At 50.4% G+C, this 16,019-nt stretch overlaps 1 protein-coding gene across 1 annotated transcript; it reads right to left on the bottom strand.

Moving 5' to 3' along the window:
- Positions 1 to 1,759: 1,759 nt before the first annotated feature.
- Positions 1,760 to 6,220, bottom strand: Polr2e (RNA polymerase II, I and III subunit E). Its single transcript, XM_051177431.1, has 6 exons — positions 6,133 to 6,220; positions 4,637 to 4,831; positions 3,428 to 3,624; positions 3,092 to 3,150; positions 2,929 to 3,007; positions 1,760 to 2,824 (listed from the first exon to the last, which is right to left on the bottom strand). Exons 1-6 carry the CDS (start codon positions 6,191 to 6,193, stop codon positions 2,759 to 2,761), a joined length of 657 nt encoding a protein of 218 aa, XP_051033388.1. The 5' UTR covers positions 6,194 to 6,220; the 3' UTR covers positions 1,760 to 2,758.
- Positions 6,221 to 16,019: the final 9,799 nt, after the last annotated feature.

Here is a 16,019-nt window from a genome sequence, read left to right as displayed (position 1 = left end):
CTACATTTCTGGGAAAGGATTCCTCTCCCTTAGAGCCTCAGTCTGGGGAGGGGCAGGTGGCACCCAATTCCCTCCTGATCCTCACATGATGGTGGCCCTGGGACAGACTCATGTCCTGTTCCTCATAAACTAGGGTGGTGCACATCTGCCATCCCAGCATAGTGGAGACAGGGGAATCAGGAGTTCAGCATCTTCCTCAGCCACACAGTGACACTGGGGAAAGCAAAGGCCAGTTTGTCATTCCGGTCATAGGGAGTCTACAGAATTTCTTTCCACCCTGATAGCAGCACAGAGGGGAAGGGGCCTTCCTTCCTGGCTGGGGCGGGGAGTTCCTGTGGGGGAACTTCCTGGTGAGGGGTCAGCCAGCTGCCTTGCAGCAAACCACAGGCACAGATAAAATGCCTGAGGGCAGGGTCAGCGCTCAGGAGCACCCCCACCCCAACCCCCCTTCTTGGTAAACAAGATGTCTTGGCTTTTGGCTAGGAGTCTGGATTCAGTTCTTCAAGAGAGAGGAACTAACACAGGCCAGTGGTGAGTGAACATATTTGGTGTTTGTTTGTTTTTTGAGACAGGGTTTCTCTGTATTGTACTTGGTGCTTTTGAAGTTGCTTTTCTTTTTAGGCAGGGTCTCACTTTGTTGTCCTGGCTGGCCTGGAACTCAGAGCCCTCCCCAGTGTTTATCACAAAAAGGCCACTGTGGTGGAGCAGCTAGGAATAATGACTCTGTGGTGCTGGGTGTGAAGCTCAGGGCTTCCCAATGCTAGATGGGTACATACCACCAACCCACTGAATGGCACAATGGGATTCGTCCTCAACACATTAACCAGACATTCTGCTCCTGGTATTAGCCAGATATGGCAGCTAGTTGGCACAGTGGCCCATGCACAGAGGAGGTAGGCACACTGTATAAACTAGAGTGTCAGGCAGCCATGAACCAGAGTGAAGTTCCGCCACTAGCAACAGTTTGGTGGAACCCTGAGGGCATGCTGTGTTACCATACCCAGAGGCAAAAGGCCACCGTGTGAGACAATGGTAGGAAATATGAAAAACAGAACAGGGGCAGGAAATACAGAGGCTGGAGAAGGGACTAGATTGATGGCCTATGGCACTGACACTCCTGAGTGATGGTCCTAGAATTAAGAAATGTTGGCTGTGGGAAGTTACTAACATCATTGGTACTGAGCTGTGTAAGAAAGGATGGGCCGGACCACAGCTGGACTGTACTGTTGGAGGCTTAAGTCAAAAGGGGCTGCTGGCAGCCAGGGCCCAGTGCCAGGAGCAGAGCAAGGTAAGCCTGAGGCAGGAGCTCTTCCAGGTCAGTCGAGCTGAGGAGTGGGACTTTTGTCATCCTGGTGTTGAGGCAGGATAGCATGGACTTCAGGGCCACCACAGCTACTTGGTGAGTTGGGCCCTAATCAAGAATAGACAGGCGAGACGACCTTTGGGATTAGGCAGTGCTGGGGTTGGCAGGGCTGCAGGTACTGGTGGCTCGGGCCCACTGTCCTAACCATAGCAGCCCTGGCCTCAGAAGGTGATAAATGAATCAAGAATGCCTGAGGAGGAAGAGAACCATGGCCTGCCTTCCACTATCAACCTGAGCAGGTAATGGCAGGCAGAGCTCAGGGAGTAGACAGGATTCACCATTCCTGGAGTGACATGTAGCTACAGGGGGATAACGTGGCATCCAGCCCAAGCCAAGGGCCCTCCAGGACTCAACCTGCACAGCCCAGCCCAAATTGACCAGTTTTCCAAAACAACATATCTCCTCAAAATATCTTTAATTCTCAAAAGAGTCCTACAAGAATGGAGAACTCTAAATAGGTTAGTGACTTCAAGAGTGGCAAAGGAGTTGTGGTGCAGCCAGTGCCCTGAGGTTGTGCAGGGACTGTGGTGTTGGCCTTATTCAGGGCCATGTCCCCTGAGACACAGGCCAGGTGGTGGTACACAGTCTTTAACCCACTCAGGAGGCAGAGACAGGAGGATCTCTGAGTTCGAGGCCAGCCTGGTTCCATGACAGGCTTCAAAGCTACAGAGAAACCCTGTAAGGCAAACAGTTTATGGCCCATACCCTGGCAGCCATGGGAGCAGCAGTCAAGGGCCAACTGTCCATCGGGGTGCCGGTAGAGCTGGGAGGGGCAGATCAGCTGGCTCGGAGGGGGTTCTGAGCATGGCCAGTGCTATGTGGGGATCCTTTCTATTGTTTCTCAGACGAAGGTCTCATCTTGCCAGCATGCTGCTTCTGGTCCAGTTCTTGCTAAAGAGTCCACAAACTCGCCTTGAAGTTACTACAATCCTCCTGCTTCAGTCTCCAGAGGGCTAGGATTTAATCTGGCAACAGTATAGTTTGGTTTGTTTTTTGAGATAAGATCTCAGAATATAGCCCAGGCTAGCCTGGAATTTAGAGATCCACCTGCCTCTGCCTCCTGGATGCTGGTATTAAAGCCTGCACTCCCATTAGATTTTTTTTTTTTTTTGGTGGGTACACACGAAGTTGCCATGGTGTGCGCATGGAGGTCAGAGGACAACTTGCAGAAGAGTCAGTCTCTCCTTCCACCAAGTGGTTCCTCTCAAACGGCTAGGCTGTGTCTCACCCAACAGTCCTACTTTTCAGAATGGGATGATGGCCTGTGCTGGCTGCAGAAGGCGGCTCAGACCCTCTCCTGAGTCAAGAACAAACAGCAGAGTCCGGTGGCAGGTGGGGCTCATCCAGGGATAGTGCTGAGCCCTCACTATGGTGAAAGGCTCACCTGAGGCTGGGCTACTGCACCAGGCGGTAGGTAATGTAGCGCCCAGCTGTCTCACTGGGCCGGATGATCTTCACGACCTGTGGGAGCAGGCAGAGCTGGAGTTGGCAGGGCTGTGGGGCACCAGTGGCTAACCATAGCAGCCCTGGCCTCAGAAGGAGAAAAATGAACCAGGGCCTCTCACCTGCCCTCGCTTGATCCCAAAGTAGCGTGCCACTGGGTCCCCCGCCTGGATCCTGGGCAGCTGGCTCTCACGAAGCTTGCTGGGTCACAGTCAAGGAAGTGGCTGGTGGGGGTGGCACTGGGGTGAGGTGTTCAGTGTGGTGGGGATAAAGGGTAAAGGATACTATCTAGCCAGCAGTTCTGTCACCTCCTCCTTGGTCATGACCACATGCTCAGGGACCAGCTACGGAGACAAAGACACACCAACAGCCATGGAGCCATCAGGGACCTCAACAAACTCCAATGGCTGAAGGATACTGTCATAGGTGTGGGATAGAGGACAGGACCATGCTACAAACACCACCAATTTGGATGCTTGGGGCCACAGCACCAAAGCTGGGGTACCACCCCGCCCCAGCACGTGATGGCAGAGCCTGAGGCTGGCACAGGTCCTGTCTACCAAGGCAGTGCTGCACTCTAGCCCACCATGCTGCCCAGGCCTCCCAAGAACAGACGCACACCTCGTGTTCCGTGATGTTGATGAGCAGCTCTTGCTGTAGGAACTGCTCCAGCACGTACTTAGGGGCCATGTCCACCAGGGACTGCTTAGCGGAGGGCGTCATGCCTTGCTGTACCACGATCAGTGCCCGAGTGATGTTCTCCTCCTGCATGCGCTGGCAGTACACCTTGATGGTCTTGATGCCCACCTTGGGCTCCTCTGTGGACACACAGTATGACTCTCCCACCCACTGCTGACGGCCACCACTGCCCTGCCTGTGACAGGGAAGATAAGAACGGCCAGTAGCGAATGGGGCTAGACAGGAAGGAAGCTGGAGGGTACCCAGACCCTTTGGAGGTCCTCAGCTGCTCTGAGGTTTAGGACACATGGTATTGTCAGCTCGGACAGCCACACGGGGCTAACTCAGCTCTGCAGGCAGACTGGGTTCACTGGAGCACCAGGACCCAAAGGTGCAGGAGTGGCCCAGGGCTTTGCAAACAGTTGGATCTCAGACTCTACACTCTCAGTGTACCTTTCCCTTTCTGAGACAGGGGCTCTCTGCATCAGTGGTTCTCAACCCATGGGTCCTGACCCCTTTGAGACATAGGAAGACACAGGTATTTATATTATGACTCCTAACAATAGCAAAGTTACAGATATGAATTTCACAGCTGGGGTCATCACAACATGAGGAACTGTTTTATTAAAGGGCTGCAGCATTAGGAAGGCTGAGAACCACTGCTCTACGTAGCTGTCCTAGAACTCACTGTATAGACCAGGCTGGCTGCCTTGGTCTCTACTTGCCAAGTGCTAGAATTTCCGGCATACGCTATCACACCCACCTCTGCAACCCTACCTAACTCTCATACTAAAAACACAGGACCCAGGACCTTAAAGTGTCAAAGTATTAAAGGCAACAGGCTGATTGGGGAGACCATGAGGCAGCTGCACAGGGAGGGCCTGAGAGCTGGTGCTGGGACTCAAGGGGTGGAAAATGGACACCAACTGGACAAGGGAAGGTTCGAGGGGAGGAGGGGACAGAAGCAGGCTGGCGGCTGCAGCAAGCCTGCAGGCAAAGCTGGGCCAGGGTGGGATTCATCCTCACTGGCTGGGCAGAAAACAGGAAGACCAAAGAGTTGCCACGACTGGCACCTGAGCCAGGCCCTGGGTGTTGGCACCAGAATTATGGGACCCCAGAATCAGCCTCTGTTACTGGTCCAAGGGGCCTCACCTGGAAAGAACACAAACATCTGGTCTGTGGGATCATCGTTGTGGGCCACCAGCACAGTGAGGTCTGTGCGCCTCGGTCTTCCTTCGCTGGGTTTGTCCCCAAACTGCGCCTTGAACTCCTCAAGTGTCTGGTCCAGCTCATCCTGGGTCACCAGGTAACCACGGTCGTGACATAGCTGCAGAGACAAATAGCCAGCTGTCCTCAGAGAGAGAATAAATGCTCAGTATGAGAGTTGGGGACTGTAACGCCCAGACCTGATCCTAAACAGCCTGGGCTGGTTGGGGGCAGAATGGGGAAGAGTATTTAGCTGACTCAGGAGGGATGCATGCTGTGTAGCTGAGCCACAGTCTGGTCCCCAAGCTATGGACAGGTCCCACTGGGCCCCCCAGCCCAGCCCAGCCTCTCCGGGGCAGGCTAGGGTTGATCCCTTGGCAACTTTGTGCTCCCACCCACTCTTCAACACGGGGACCTTTCTGTTTGGTCTTAGGCCTGATGAGGGAAGAGTAGAGTATAATCAGGGATGGCAGCTGAGGGGTAGGACTGACCAGGCCCTGGGGTCCACCCAACACGAAAATCAACACTATGCAGGCCTCCTTCTCCACTGGTACCTGGTCTGTATCCTTCCTCTCCCTCCCCTTTCTTTCTGTCTTTTGTTTTTTTTCAGAGACACAGTTTCTCTGTGTAGCCCTGGCTGTCCTGGAACTCAACTCTGTAGGCCAGGGTGGCCTTGAACTCAAGAGATCCATCTGCCTCTGCCTCTGCCTCCTGAGTGCTGGGATTAAAGGTGTGCATCACCACTTCCCAGCCAACCTAAGTTTCTTTTATTATTAGTTTTGGGGCCGGGTCTCACTATGAAGCTCTGAGTGACCTCAAACTTTCAGCATAGGCCAGGCTGGTCTTGAACTCTGAGACTGACTGCCTCGGGTCCAAGAGTGATGGGAAGGCGTATGTTATCAGATTAGCATTTTTACCATTTGTTTGTTTTGGTTTCTTAAGACAAGGCCTCTCTACAAAGCCCTGACTGTCCTGGAACTCACTATGTAGATCAAGTTAGCTTCGAACTTACAGAGCCACCTGTCTCTGCCTCCCCAGTGCTGTCATTAAAGGCCTCTGCCACGGCGCCGAGCCAAAGCTGTTTTATTGTTTTTTTAATGTTTATGTGAAAACAAACCAAAAATGCACATCAAACCCGCCGGACCGGGATTACCGACGGTTGTGAGATGCCATGTGGGTGCTGGGGCCTGCGCTCAGTGGGTAGAGCGGCTGCTCAGCACGCAGAAAACCCCGAGTTCATCTCCAGCACCCACCCCATAAACCACGTGTGAGCATGCAGCAGTCCCGCCTCCGCCAAGTTCCTTCTGAGACAGGGTCAGGAGGCTGAAAGCGGGCTGGTGCATCCCAGCACCGGGAAACTGCAGCAGGAGGACTGGAGCCTAGACAGACGACAGCAGTCCGCCCTCAGCTCGGCGCTCGCTCAAAACCGCCCCACGCGCGACTCGCCTGCATGATAGTCTTGCGTATTTTCCACAGCCGGTAGGTTTCCTCCTCGTCGTCCATGTTGCAGCCGCTCACAAACAGCTGCGCATGCGCAGTTGTCGGTTCGCGCATGCGCCGGAAACCGAAAAAGGCCCCCCCCGCACACGTAATGCGCTTGCGCGGAACAAGGAACAGGCCTCTTCTGCCCAGCTTTGTGCTGTCTTGCACGAACGCCTGAAAACACGACTTCTACCTTAGGCTGCTCGGCGGGCAACCCTAGCGTTCAGCTGGGTGAGATCGCCGTCGAGAAGATCTCACGATACTTGGCCGCCATAGTTTAAGAGTTAGCAAGAGGGAACTAGGCGCCTATAACGCGTCTTTAATCCCCGTCGCACTTGGTAGGCGGAGGCAGGCGGATCTCTGTGAGTTCGAGGCCATCCTGGTCTACAGATCGAGTTCCAGGACAGCCTCCAACGCCACAGAGAGACCCGGTCTCGAAAAACAAGAAACAAGGGGCTGGAGAGATGGCTCAGAGGCTAACAGCACTGACTGCTCTTCCAGAGGATCTTAGTTCAATTCCCAGTAACCACATGGTGTTGCACAACCATCTGTAATGAGATCTGGTGCCCTCTTCTGGCCTCTGGCCTGCAGGCATTCATGTAGACATAACACTGTGTAAATAATACATAAAAAAAAAATCTTTAAAAAGAAAAGAAAATAAAAAATAACGGAAAAGAAATGTCTATGTACCTTTTTTCTTTTTTGGAGGGGTGGAGGGGTGGGTAGGGTTTCACTGTGTAGCCCTGGCTACCTGAAATTTAATGTATAAACCAAGCTGGTCTCAGATGCACTGAGAATGACTTGCTTCAGTGCTAGGATTAAAGGCAAGTACCAGTAAGGCCAGCAATATCCAGCATTGGAAAACCAGATGGTGGCCATACCTTCAGCTGTCCTGCCTGAGCGTGTCCTCAGTCCCCAGGTCATCACCAGTTCTGATCCTGACTTGGAAAAACAAGTGTCCAGGAAACTAGGGAGACCCTACCAAGTCTATCTGACCGCTGAACCCACTGTATGGGCTGCAGGACTGGGCTGAACCTTGGACACCCTGGTTATAGAAGTCACAAATACAAAGTAAGGGGATATGGGCAGAAGAAGTTTTTGGAAAATGAGTTATCTGGGAGACATGGTGGGTACATTGGGTTCCAGCTCTCTGGTGGGCAAATCTCTCTCTGAGTTCCTGGCCACACCCAGCCTTCTTTTTTTTTTTTTTTTTTTTTTTTTTTTTTTTTAGTATGGGTTGGAGCCCTTGACATGAACTTTAATTTACCACAACCTTCTCATTCTTTTGTTTTATTTGTTTTGTTTTGTTTTGAGTCATGGTTTCTCTGTGTAGCTCTGGCTGTCCCTGAACTCGCTCTGTAGCCCAAGCTGGTCTCTATGACCGGCTCTGTCTCCTGAGTGCTGGGATTAAAGTCGTGCACCACTACTTCCAGAAGCCTCTCTCATTCTTGGTGGTAATGAATGGTCAGAGCCTGAGTACCTGGGCATGGTCGTGGGACATTAGGAAAATAGTTGGATGCACAGGCAGGGGCTTCCCAGTGACCAACTGGGTAAGTGCCACTGATGGGTGTCAGTCCAAGCTGTAACAAAATATGCAAGTGTCTGCCTATAGGACACCCCCTCCTCCGATCTTATTTCCTGTGGTGGTTTGAAAGGAAATGGCCTCCACAGGGGTGGCACTATTAGGAGGTGTGGCCTTGTTGAGGGAAGTGTGACATTCATTATGGGGGCAGACTTTGAGGTCTCTTATATTGTTGGGAGGCCTGGATGGCAGCTCTCTCCAACATTAGGGACTCCCTTCTTAATGACACTTCCCGCCCTTATCTGGATGTCTCTAGGCCCTGGAAGCTGACCTTATCTGAAAGCTGTCTTTAAGCCTGGATGCCTGACCTATCTCTATGGTGACCCTTTGCATAGTTTCCTGCTGGAAATCCTGTCCTGTTTGTCCCATGTACATGTCTCCCGCATTCCCTCATGCCTTAATGCAAATTAGGGTTTGTCCTCAGGCTCTCCCAATCCTATGTGTTCCTTGTACTCTGGAATAGAACTGAGCTAATTCATCAAAATCTTCTCCTGGAGGGTTGTCTCCATCATATCCACAGCTGTCCACCCCTGCTCCCTGCTTTAGCTCCCTCCCACCTTGCAGACTGTCTCATGATCACCAAGGAAGAAAGAAAAACGCAGTATGTGCTCAGATCCCACCCATTGTCTCAGATCACTTCCTGTTGCCTGTAAGTTAAGACGACTAAACCTCCAAAAATGTAAGCAACCCCAATTAAATGGTTTTCCTTTATAAGAGTTGCCATTGTCAAGGTGTCTTCACAGCTGTTTAAACCCTAGCTAAGAAAGACACCACCATTCCCTGAGATTCTGCCTTTTTTTGGGGGGGGGTGAGAAATAATTTCTCTGTATTGCTTTGGAGCCTGTCCTGGAACTAGCTCCTGTAGACAGGCTGGTCTTGAACTTACTGAGATCCACCTGCCTCTGCCTCGGGAGTGCTGGGACTAAAGGTGTGTGCCACCACTGTCCAGCTAGGATTTTGCCTCTTGGTGTGTATTCAACTGGGACTTCAGGCTGAGAAAACCTCATTCTTGGCTCTCCAAACTACCCTTCTCAGAAGAAACACTAAAAAGTCCAGTTGCACACTCCTGGAGAACTGGTGGGCACAGTGGCTCCTCCCCTGAAGCTGCCTGCTGCCCACCCCTTCCTGAAGCATTGTAGTTGGACACAAACCCAGATTGTCACACTCAAGTCACCTCCCCAGCACCCACAGGGTATTTATACCTCCTCCTTTAGTTGGGCATGTGATTTTCCCTGCCCTTCTGCCTGCCTTGATCTCTGGGGGACAGAGGAGTCACCCAGGAGCTGCTTGGCTCAGAATGAACCTGGTCTTTTACTTTTTAAATCAGTTTGATGTGGCTTACTGAATCAGTGAAGAAATTTGGTATCAGGATACATAAAACCTATTAGTGTAGCCCAGCTGTGGTGGAGTATGCCTTTAATCCCAGCACTCGGAGGCTGAGGCAGGTGGATCTCTGTGAATTCAACCCCCCCCCCCCCGTGCTACACAAAATTGATCCAGTCTAAAAGAGAAGCAGAGTTCACACAAAGGTGATCCCAGCACTGGGAGTAACATGCCATTAATCCAGCACAGTCCTGGAATTGGCTTTGTAAACCATGCTCCTGCCTCTGCTTCCCAAGTGCTAGGATTAAAGGTGTGTGCCATCATGACTCTGAGTTTTTATTATTAAGAACAATTAGACTTTGTCCTATACATAATCCATCAAATTCCATAGTTCTGGAAAAATCTCTAAATGTATTAATCCTTTTTGGCTTCTGTCATTCTGCTTCTGGTTAACTGTTCTTGTGAACTGATTTGTATGCTGAGAAAGGCTGGGAGCTACACTGGGATCCTGAACACCCAGTGTAGTTGCTGGCTAGTTAATACAGATTTTTAACTGGCTTCTCTGGTGTATACCCCATAACACCAGAGCAAAAACACAAACAGTCAAGACAATACTGTCGTGCCAGGTTCACAGAGCCCCAGACCAACCCAAGGAGCCAGACGATTCTGATGAAAATGCAAAGGTTTCTCTTTATTGTTCAGGCTGACCAGCTTGGATCTCACCCCATGGCAGGGGGGATGAGATGCCAACCAGCCATAAAGGGAAGCTTTTAAAGAGGAAGACCATAAGGTTGAAGGCCACAAATTCCAGAGTTTCCATCGTTACTTCAGGTCAAACAAAGTACAGAGTAAAACAGTAACTATATATTTTAAGCAAGATGCATTTGAGAAAGATAAGACAGGGCATGGGGTTGCAGGGTTACACGGTCACAGGGTCTGTCGCTTATCCCCTGGGCTGAGGGATCTTTACAACAACCAGGGGACCTTTATGACCAGCAATTAGCAGACATAGGAATGTTTGACAGTCACCTCCCCTTCTCTGAGAGGGGGCTCAGGTGCCAGCCATGGCACCCCTGATTTAAGAAGTTAAATTTTTTCTTTACCATTAGGATTAGGGCCCAAGTGTTTAAACCTTTATTACTTTTAATTTTTGGTCCATCGATACGCCTCCTCCAGAAGCCAGCAATGCTCTTACAGTAGGCACTGAGAGACGATGCCATATCGCTGAAGCACGAGACAAGGACATCTGTGGTAGAACATTGTTCTAAGGTGTGTTACATTCGTTTATGTTGTGGAATATTTGTTTAGTCATGCAAAGATGTGTTGCATTCTTTTATGTTGCTGTGTTACTTTGCCTGTGTAAAACACCTGATTGGTGTAATAAAGAGCTGAATGGCCAATAGTGAGGCAGGAGAGAATAGGTGGGGCTGGCAGGCAGAGAGGATAGATAGGAGAGATCTGGGAAGCAGGAAAGATCAAGGATTAAGAAAGGAAGGACCAGCCACCCAGCCACATAACCAGACACAGAGTAAGAAGGAAAGAAAAGATATAGAGAAAGTAAAAAGCCCAGAGGCAAAAGGTACAGGGGATAATTTAAGACAAGCTGGAGAGAAACAAGCCAAGCAAAGGCTGGGCATCACAAGTAATAATATTCTCTATTTATTTATTTGGGAGCTGGGTGGAAGGTCTCCAAATAAAAAGTAGAAAGAAACAGCAGAGATCAGAGTAGCAATTATGATTATGTTCAAGAATGTTAAAGAGGCTATGAATAGATCCATTAATGAGTCCTGTGAAAACACAAACAGCTGAATGGGATAAGGAAAATAACTCAAGACATAGAGGTAGAATTTCACAAAGAAATAGAATCACAAAGCAGACAAAAACAATGAAAAAGGCCAGCGGTGGGGGCACACACCTTTACTCCCAGCACTCTGGAGGCAGAGGCAAGCGGATTTCCCAAAGTTCAAGGCCAGCCTGGTCTACAAAGGGAGTTCCAGAACAGGCTCCAAACCTTCAGAGAAACCCTGTCTCCAGACAAACTAGAAATAGAGTCATGTTGAGTGGTGGCGCACTCAGGAGCCAGAGGCAGGCTGATCTCTGAGTTTGATGGTAGCTTGGTCTACAGCCAGCACTACACAGAGAAAACCTGCTCGAAAAACAAACAAATATAAAGAAATAAAGTAAATGAGAGCATTGCTTATCTGGTTATTGTCTGTGAATAGAGGAATAACTGAGGGCCCTTAGCAGTTTCAATAAATATTTCTGCCCCAAATCCAGAGGCCATAGCTATCAGGGCCCTCTAAGTGGTCTAGATGTATAGTGGATCACAGCCTGTTCTCAGAATAAACCTATTACGCTAAAGATCAATACCCTAAGGGTCCACAGGCCGCACAGGCCTTCCCCATGGTGTGATCCTCTTTACAGTCATCACCTACAGGTGGAGCAGCATGCGTGAGGCCACACCGCCCACACGGGATGTGCTTCTTCAGCTCCCTGTCTTTGTCTGCCTTTAGCAGACAGCACTGCTGAGGAGCCGAGGAGGAACATGGCCCCTATGGGTCCAAAGAGGGAGGAACTAGTGGGTTAAGGGTTTGAGACCTCAGCTCCAAGGCTCACTGCTTCTGTGTCCAATGACAGTGTAGGCATGACAAAGCAGAAACAGCTGCTTAAATCTGTTTATCAGGGCCCCAGTCCCAAGCAGTGCCCTTTCCCCTGGGCCCTGCAGGAACACACAGCAGCTGGCCCTGTTCCAGGGCGAGGACACCTGTTCTTCCCGCTCATGACAGCATAGGCCAGCACATAGAGTCTCACACAGTGAGGGCCCTTGGAGCTCTATTCCCCTGTCCCAAATGGCCCAAGCAACAGAGGAGCAAAGAGTAAATCTTTGCACTGGTCCCAGGGCCGGTGTTACTGTGGACATGAAGGGTACCCACGTCCTAGCCTTCACTCCCCTCTTCACAAAGCCAATCCCGGGGCTGAGAGGCCAACACTTGGATCGCCTGATTTCCCTGTTGAGTCCATAGAAATTAGACTAGAGAATGAACCCCTGCAGGATTCAAACAGGGACCTAGAATGAATTAACTTATCTAAGATCAACGAAATTTACCTTAAAGGAATGTGTAGCCAGTCAGAGGACGCTGGTGAGCGTCTTGGGAGAACAAGGTTGCAGGTGAGGGAGTGTTGGGTATCCACCAGAAAAGACAACTTGACTTGGTGTTTAAGCCAGTGGAAAGTCTTTATTAGGCATCAATGGCAGCTCACTGGGTGCACAGAATCGCACTGTATCTCTGAGCCTGTCTCAGGGTGAGCTTCCAAGCACACACACACAAAAAGGACAGCTAGCCAGAAGCAGAACTACAGAAGCCAAAACAAGGGTGGTGTTTTAGAGACTTTCCCAGACTGTGGTCATCATGGATTAGGCCTCTGTTTCCATGTTGGCAGGTGGTGCTGCCTATGTACTGAGTATGAAACTTTCATCTTTGACTCAGTTGCATTAAGGTCTCGGGCCTATTGGAAGAGGTGCTTGTGTTTTCTTTCTTTTGTGGGGGAGGGTTGTGATATGATTTCTCTGTGTAGCCCTGGCTATCTTAGGACTGTCTGTAGACCAGGCTGACCTTGAACTCACAGAGATCTGCCTGCCTCTGCCTCCTGAGTGCTGGGACTAATGGTATGTGCTACCACTGCCTGGCCAGTGCTTGTATTTTCAGTGGTAGGAGGTATTACATTTTTAGTCCTATAGTTGAGATCTGGAGGGAAACATTCCCAAGGCCTTTGGCCAGTGACGAAGCATCCAGCTCAGGAAGGGGCTGTCCAGTAGTGAGGGTGGTCTGTGGAATGGGAGAGGTGAAGTTTTCAGTCCTAACTTCACTTGAAATTGTACTGGGTTGGTTTGTCTTTCTTTCTTTCTTTCTTTCTTTCTGTCTGTCTGTCTGTCTGTCTGTCTTTCTTTCTTTCTTTCTTTTTTTGAGCTATTTATTTATTTTGTATGTGTGTTTGTCCACAGAGGCCAGGAGAGGATGTTGTATTTCTTAGGACTGAAGTTACATATGGTTGTAAGTCACCATACTGGGGAATTGAACCTGGGGCCTCTACAAGAGCAGCCAGTGATGAAACCATTGAGCCACCTCTCCAGACTGTGGCAGGAGTGTAGGATGCTGCTTTATTCCTTGTATAAGGGGCTAGCCAAAAAAATCTCATCGAAAGAGCAGCGACTGACATGCCCATAGCATATCAATACAAATCAAATGCTGTTAGTCACTGGGTCAGACATCAGGCCTGTAACAAAAGGGAATAGAAGAACCGGTCAATTCGAAAGTAAAAATAAATCTGGAAATGGACCAATAAGAGCAAAAGAAGAGGAGTAAAGGGCACAAATAAGTCATGATAGTGCATTTTCAGGATGAGGTGTTTCCAAGCTCACCAGAGAATCACAGACAAGTGGGAGGTCCTGCCTGGCTGCCCCTGGCTCCTCCTCTCAGTTCATCCTAGGGTTGGAAGGTTGCAGGACTTATTAGCCCCAGGAGAATGGGGAGTTTGGGGAGGGTCTTCTGAGAAGGCTGTCTGGAGGGCCAGCCTATAGGGAAAGGGGAGCAGAAAGAAGGAAGACCATCGTGACTTGACACATGGCCAGGTGGGCAAGCCAGCTGAGCCTGCCCTCTGCCCAGGCTGATGGCAGCTCCTGCAGACTGAATCCATCTGGCTTTCACTGGTCGAGCTTTCCTGTGGAGTGATGGTCTCGCGGATGTGCATCCTCACGCATACGCAGAATGCATAATGGTGGAAGTAATCTCATACCCTCTCTCTGCTTCCCTCTCTGCCCCCGGCTGGTTCCCCTTCTGTTGTTATGCCTTGTTCTCCTTATGGTAAGCCATATTTCCTTGTGGGATGCTAATGGGAAATTGTGGGTCATTAACAGGGGTGCACACAGAACCCCTGCACTGGGAGGCAGAGACAGGGATCACCACAAGGCCAGCCTGGGCCATTTAGCAAGACCTGGTCAAACACTCATGTCAGGAGCTATTAAGGTCTGTGCCAAGGGACACACCCATAGCTCTAGCTTCAGGGGGATCTGGCGCATCTGGTCTGAACCTGCATAAATCTGAATACAGATACATAACTAAAAGTAAAATAGAACTGGGTGGTGGTGGCGCATGCCTTTAAGCCCAGCACTCAGGAGGCAGAGGCAGAGGGATCTCTGTGAGTTCGAGGCCAGCCTGGTCTACAGAGTGAATGCCAGGATAGGCTCCAAAGCTACACAGAGAAACCCTGTCTCAAAAAAAGCAAAACAAAACAAAAAAGAGTAAAATACATTACATATATACACACACTCAGGAGGTAGAGGCAGGAGAATTTAAGTGAGTGTTTGAGACCAGCCTGGTCTACATAGCCAGGACAGGCCAGCCGGAGTTACATAGTAAGACTGTCTCAAACACTGAAACAAAAGCATCAGAGTAAACAGGTGTGGTTAGGGCTCACAGGGCTCACAGAACATGTCTCAAGCCCTGGGTTCTATCCCCAGCTCCACATGAACCAGGCACGAGGAGCGCACCAATCATCACAGTATTGGGAAGCTGAGGCAGGAGGATGGTGTAAGTTTTAGGCCAAACTGGGATACATAACAATGAGTTCTATGTCTACTCAGTCTACAGAGCTAATGTGTCTCAGAACAAACACAACCTAACAAAGCAGGCTTCCCACTCAGGAAGCCCCATCAGGGGCCAGGGAGGGGCCGTCATATACCCTGCTCTTCCTGGGGCTGCTCAGCTCTGTTGAGACCCACACCAGTAAGAGGATGTTCTACATGGCAGACAGGTTTGCAGATCACTGAGCTCTGGCCCAGGCTTGTGTCCTCTGGCCCCTAACTTAACCTTCTCTGGGTCTTGGTCCCCTCTGTGCCCTGCACATCAGGGAACCTTAACCATGCAGCTGCAGGGTCTCCAGCAGGCAATCGACTCATTGCCAGACCAGAAGACAGAGGAGCCAAGTGTCTTGGCAACCAGAAGTGTGTCAGGAGGCAGGTGAGGGAGTCACCAACTGCCAAGATGGGGATGCAATGACCTATGAGCAGAGAGAGAGGTGACTTGGGGCCGGCGGCCAGAGCTGGGTCTAGGAGGGATATCAGGGCAGGAAGGAATGGCAGATGAATGAAGAAGGGAAGATAGGCAGGCAGGCCCTGGGGAAGGAAGACACCTTTCACCTAGGACAATAGACAGGAGAAGGCCTAAGGAGAGAGCCCTAGACCAGGTGAGGGGTGAGCTAAATGGGAACGGTGGGAGGGCCCTCCAAGGGTGGCAGACTGACACAGGGAGGCTGTGTGGCTCTTGGAACTCTCCTGTAGTTCAGAGCAATTTGAGAAAAGAGAGGAACATGCAGGCCCCAGGCCCCTGAGCCACAACAACTTAGGGTCCTGTCAATGACCCTGTGGCCTCCAGACCTGGACTCACTGTCCAGCTCCAGATGGGACCAGGAACTAGAACCCAAAGGGCTGGTGGGAGTAAAGACGGCAGGGACCTAGGACAAACAGCCACTGGAGAGAAGAGATGGCTGGGTGGTAAGAGGGTCTGGGTCTGGTTCCAAGCACCCAAACACTTGTGACCCCAGCTCCAGGGATCTGACACCCTGTTCTGTAGCTGGACTTCTCTTTGTGCTGCCCATCAGTTCCCAAATAAGGACATGGAGACTTATTAATTATGGATGCTGGGTCTTAACTAGGCTTGTCCACTAGCTATTTTTGTTTGTTTTGGTTTTGGTTTTTCAAGATAGGGTTTTTCTGTGTAGCTTTGGAGCCTGTCCTGGCAAAATGTAGATGAAACGAACCAGGCTAAAATTAGGATAAAGAGCTAATATGGCAGTGTGTTGGTGGCACATGCCTTTAGTCCCAGCACTTGGGAGGCAGGCAGATCTCTGTGAGTTCGAGGCCAGCCAGGTCTACAAAAGCTAGTT

This window comes from Phodopus roborovskii, unplaced genomic scaffold (genome assembly GCF_943737965.1).
Source record: "Phodopus roborovskii unplaced genomic scaffold, PHOROB, whole genome shotgun sequence".
In the NCBI taxonomy this organism is placed as follows: Eukaryota; Metazoa; Chordata; class Mammalia; order Rodentia; family Cricetidae; genus Phodopus; species Phodopus roborovskii.
The sequence above is the reverse complement of the archived record's forward strand: the minus strand, read 5'-3'. Positions and strand labels throughout refer to the sequence as shown.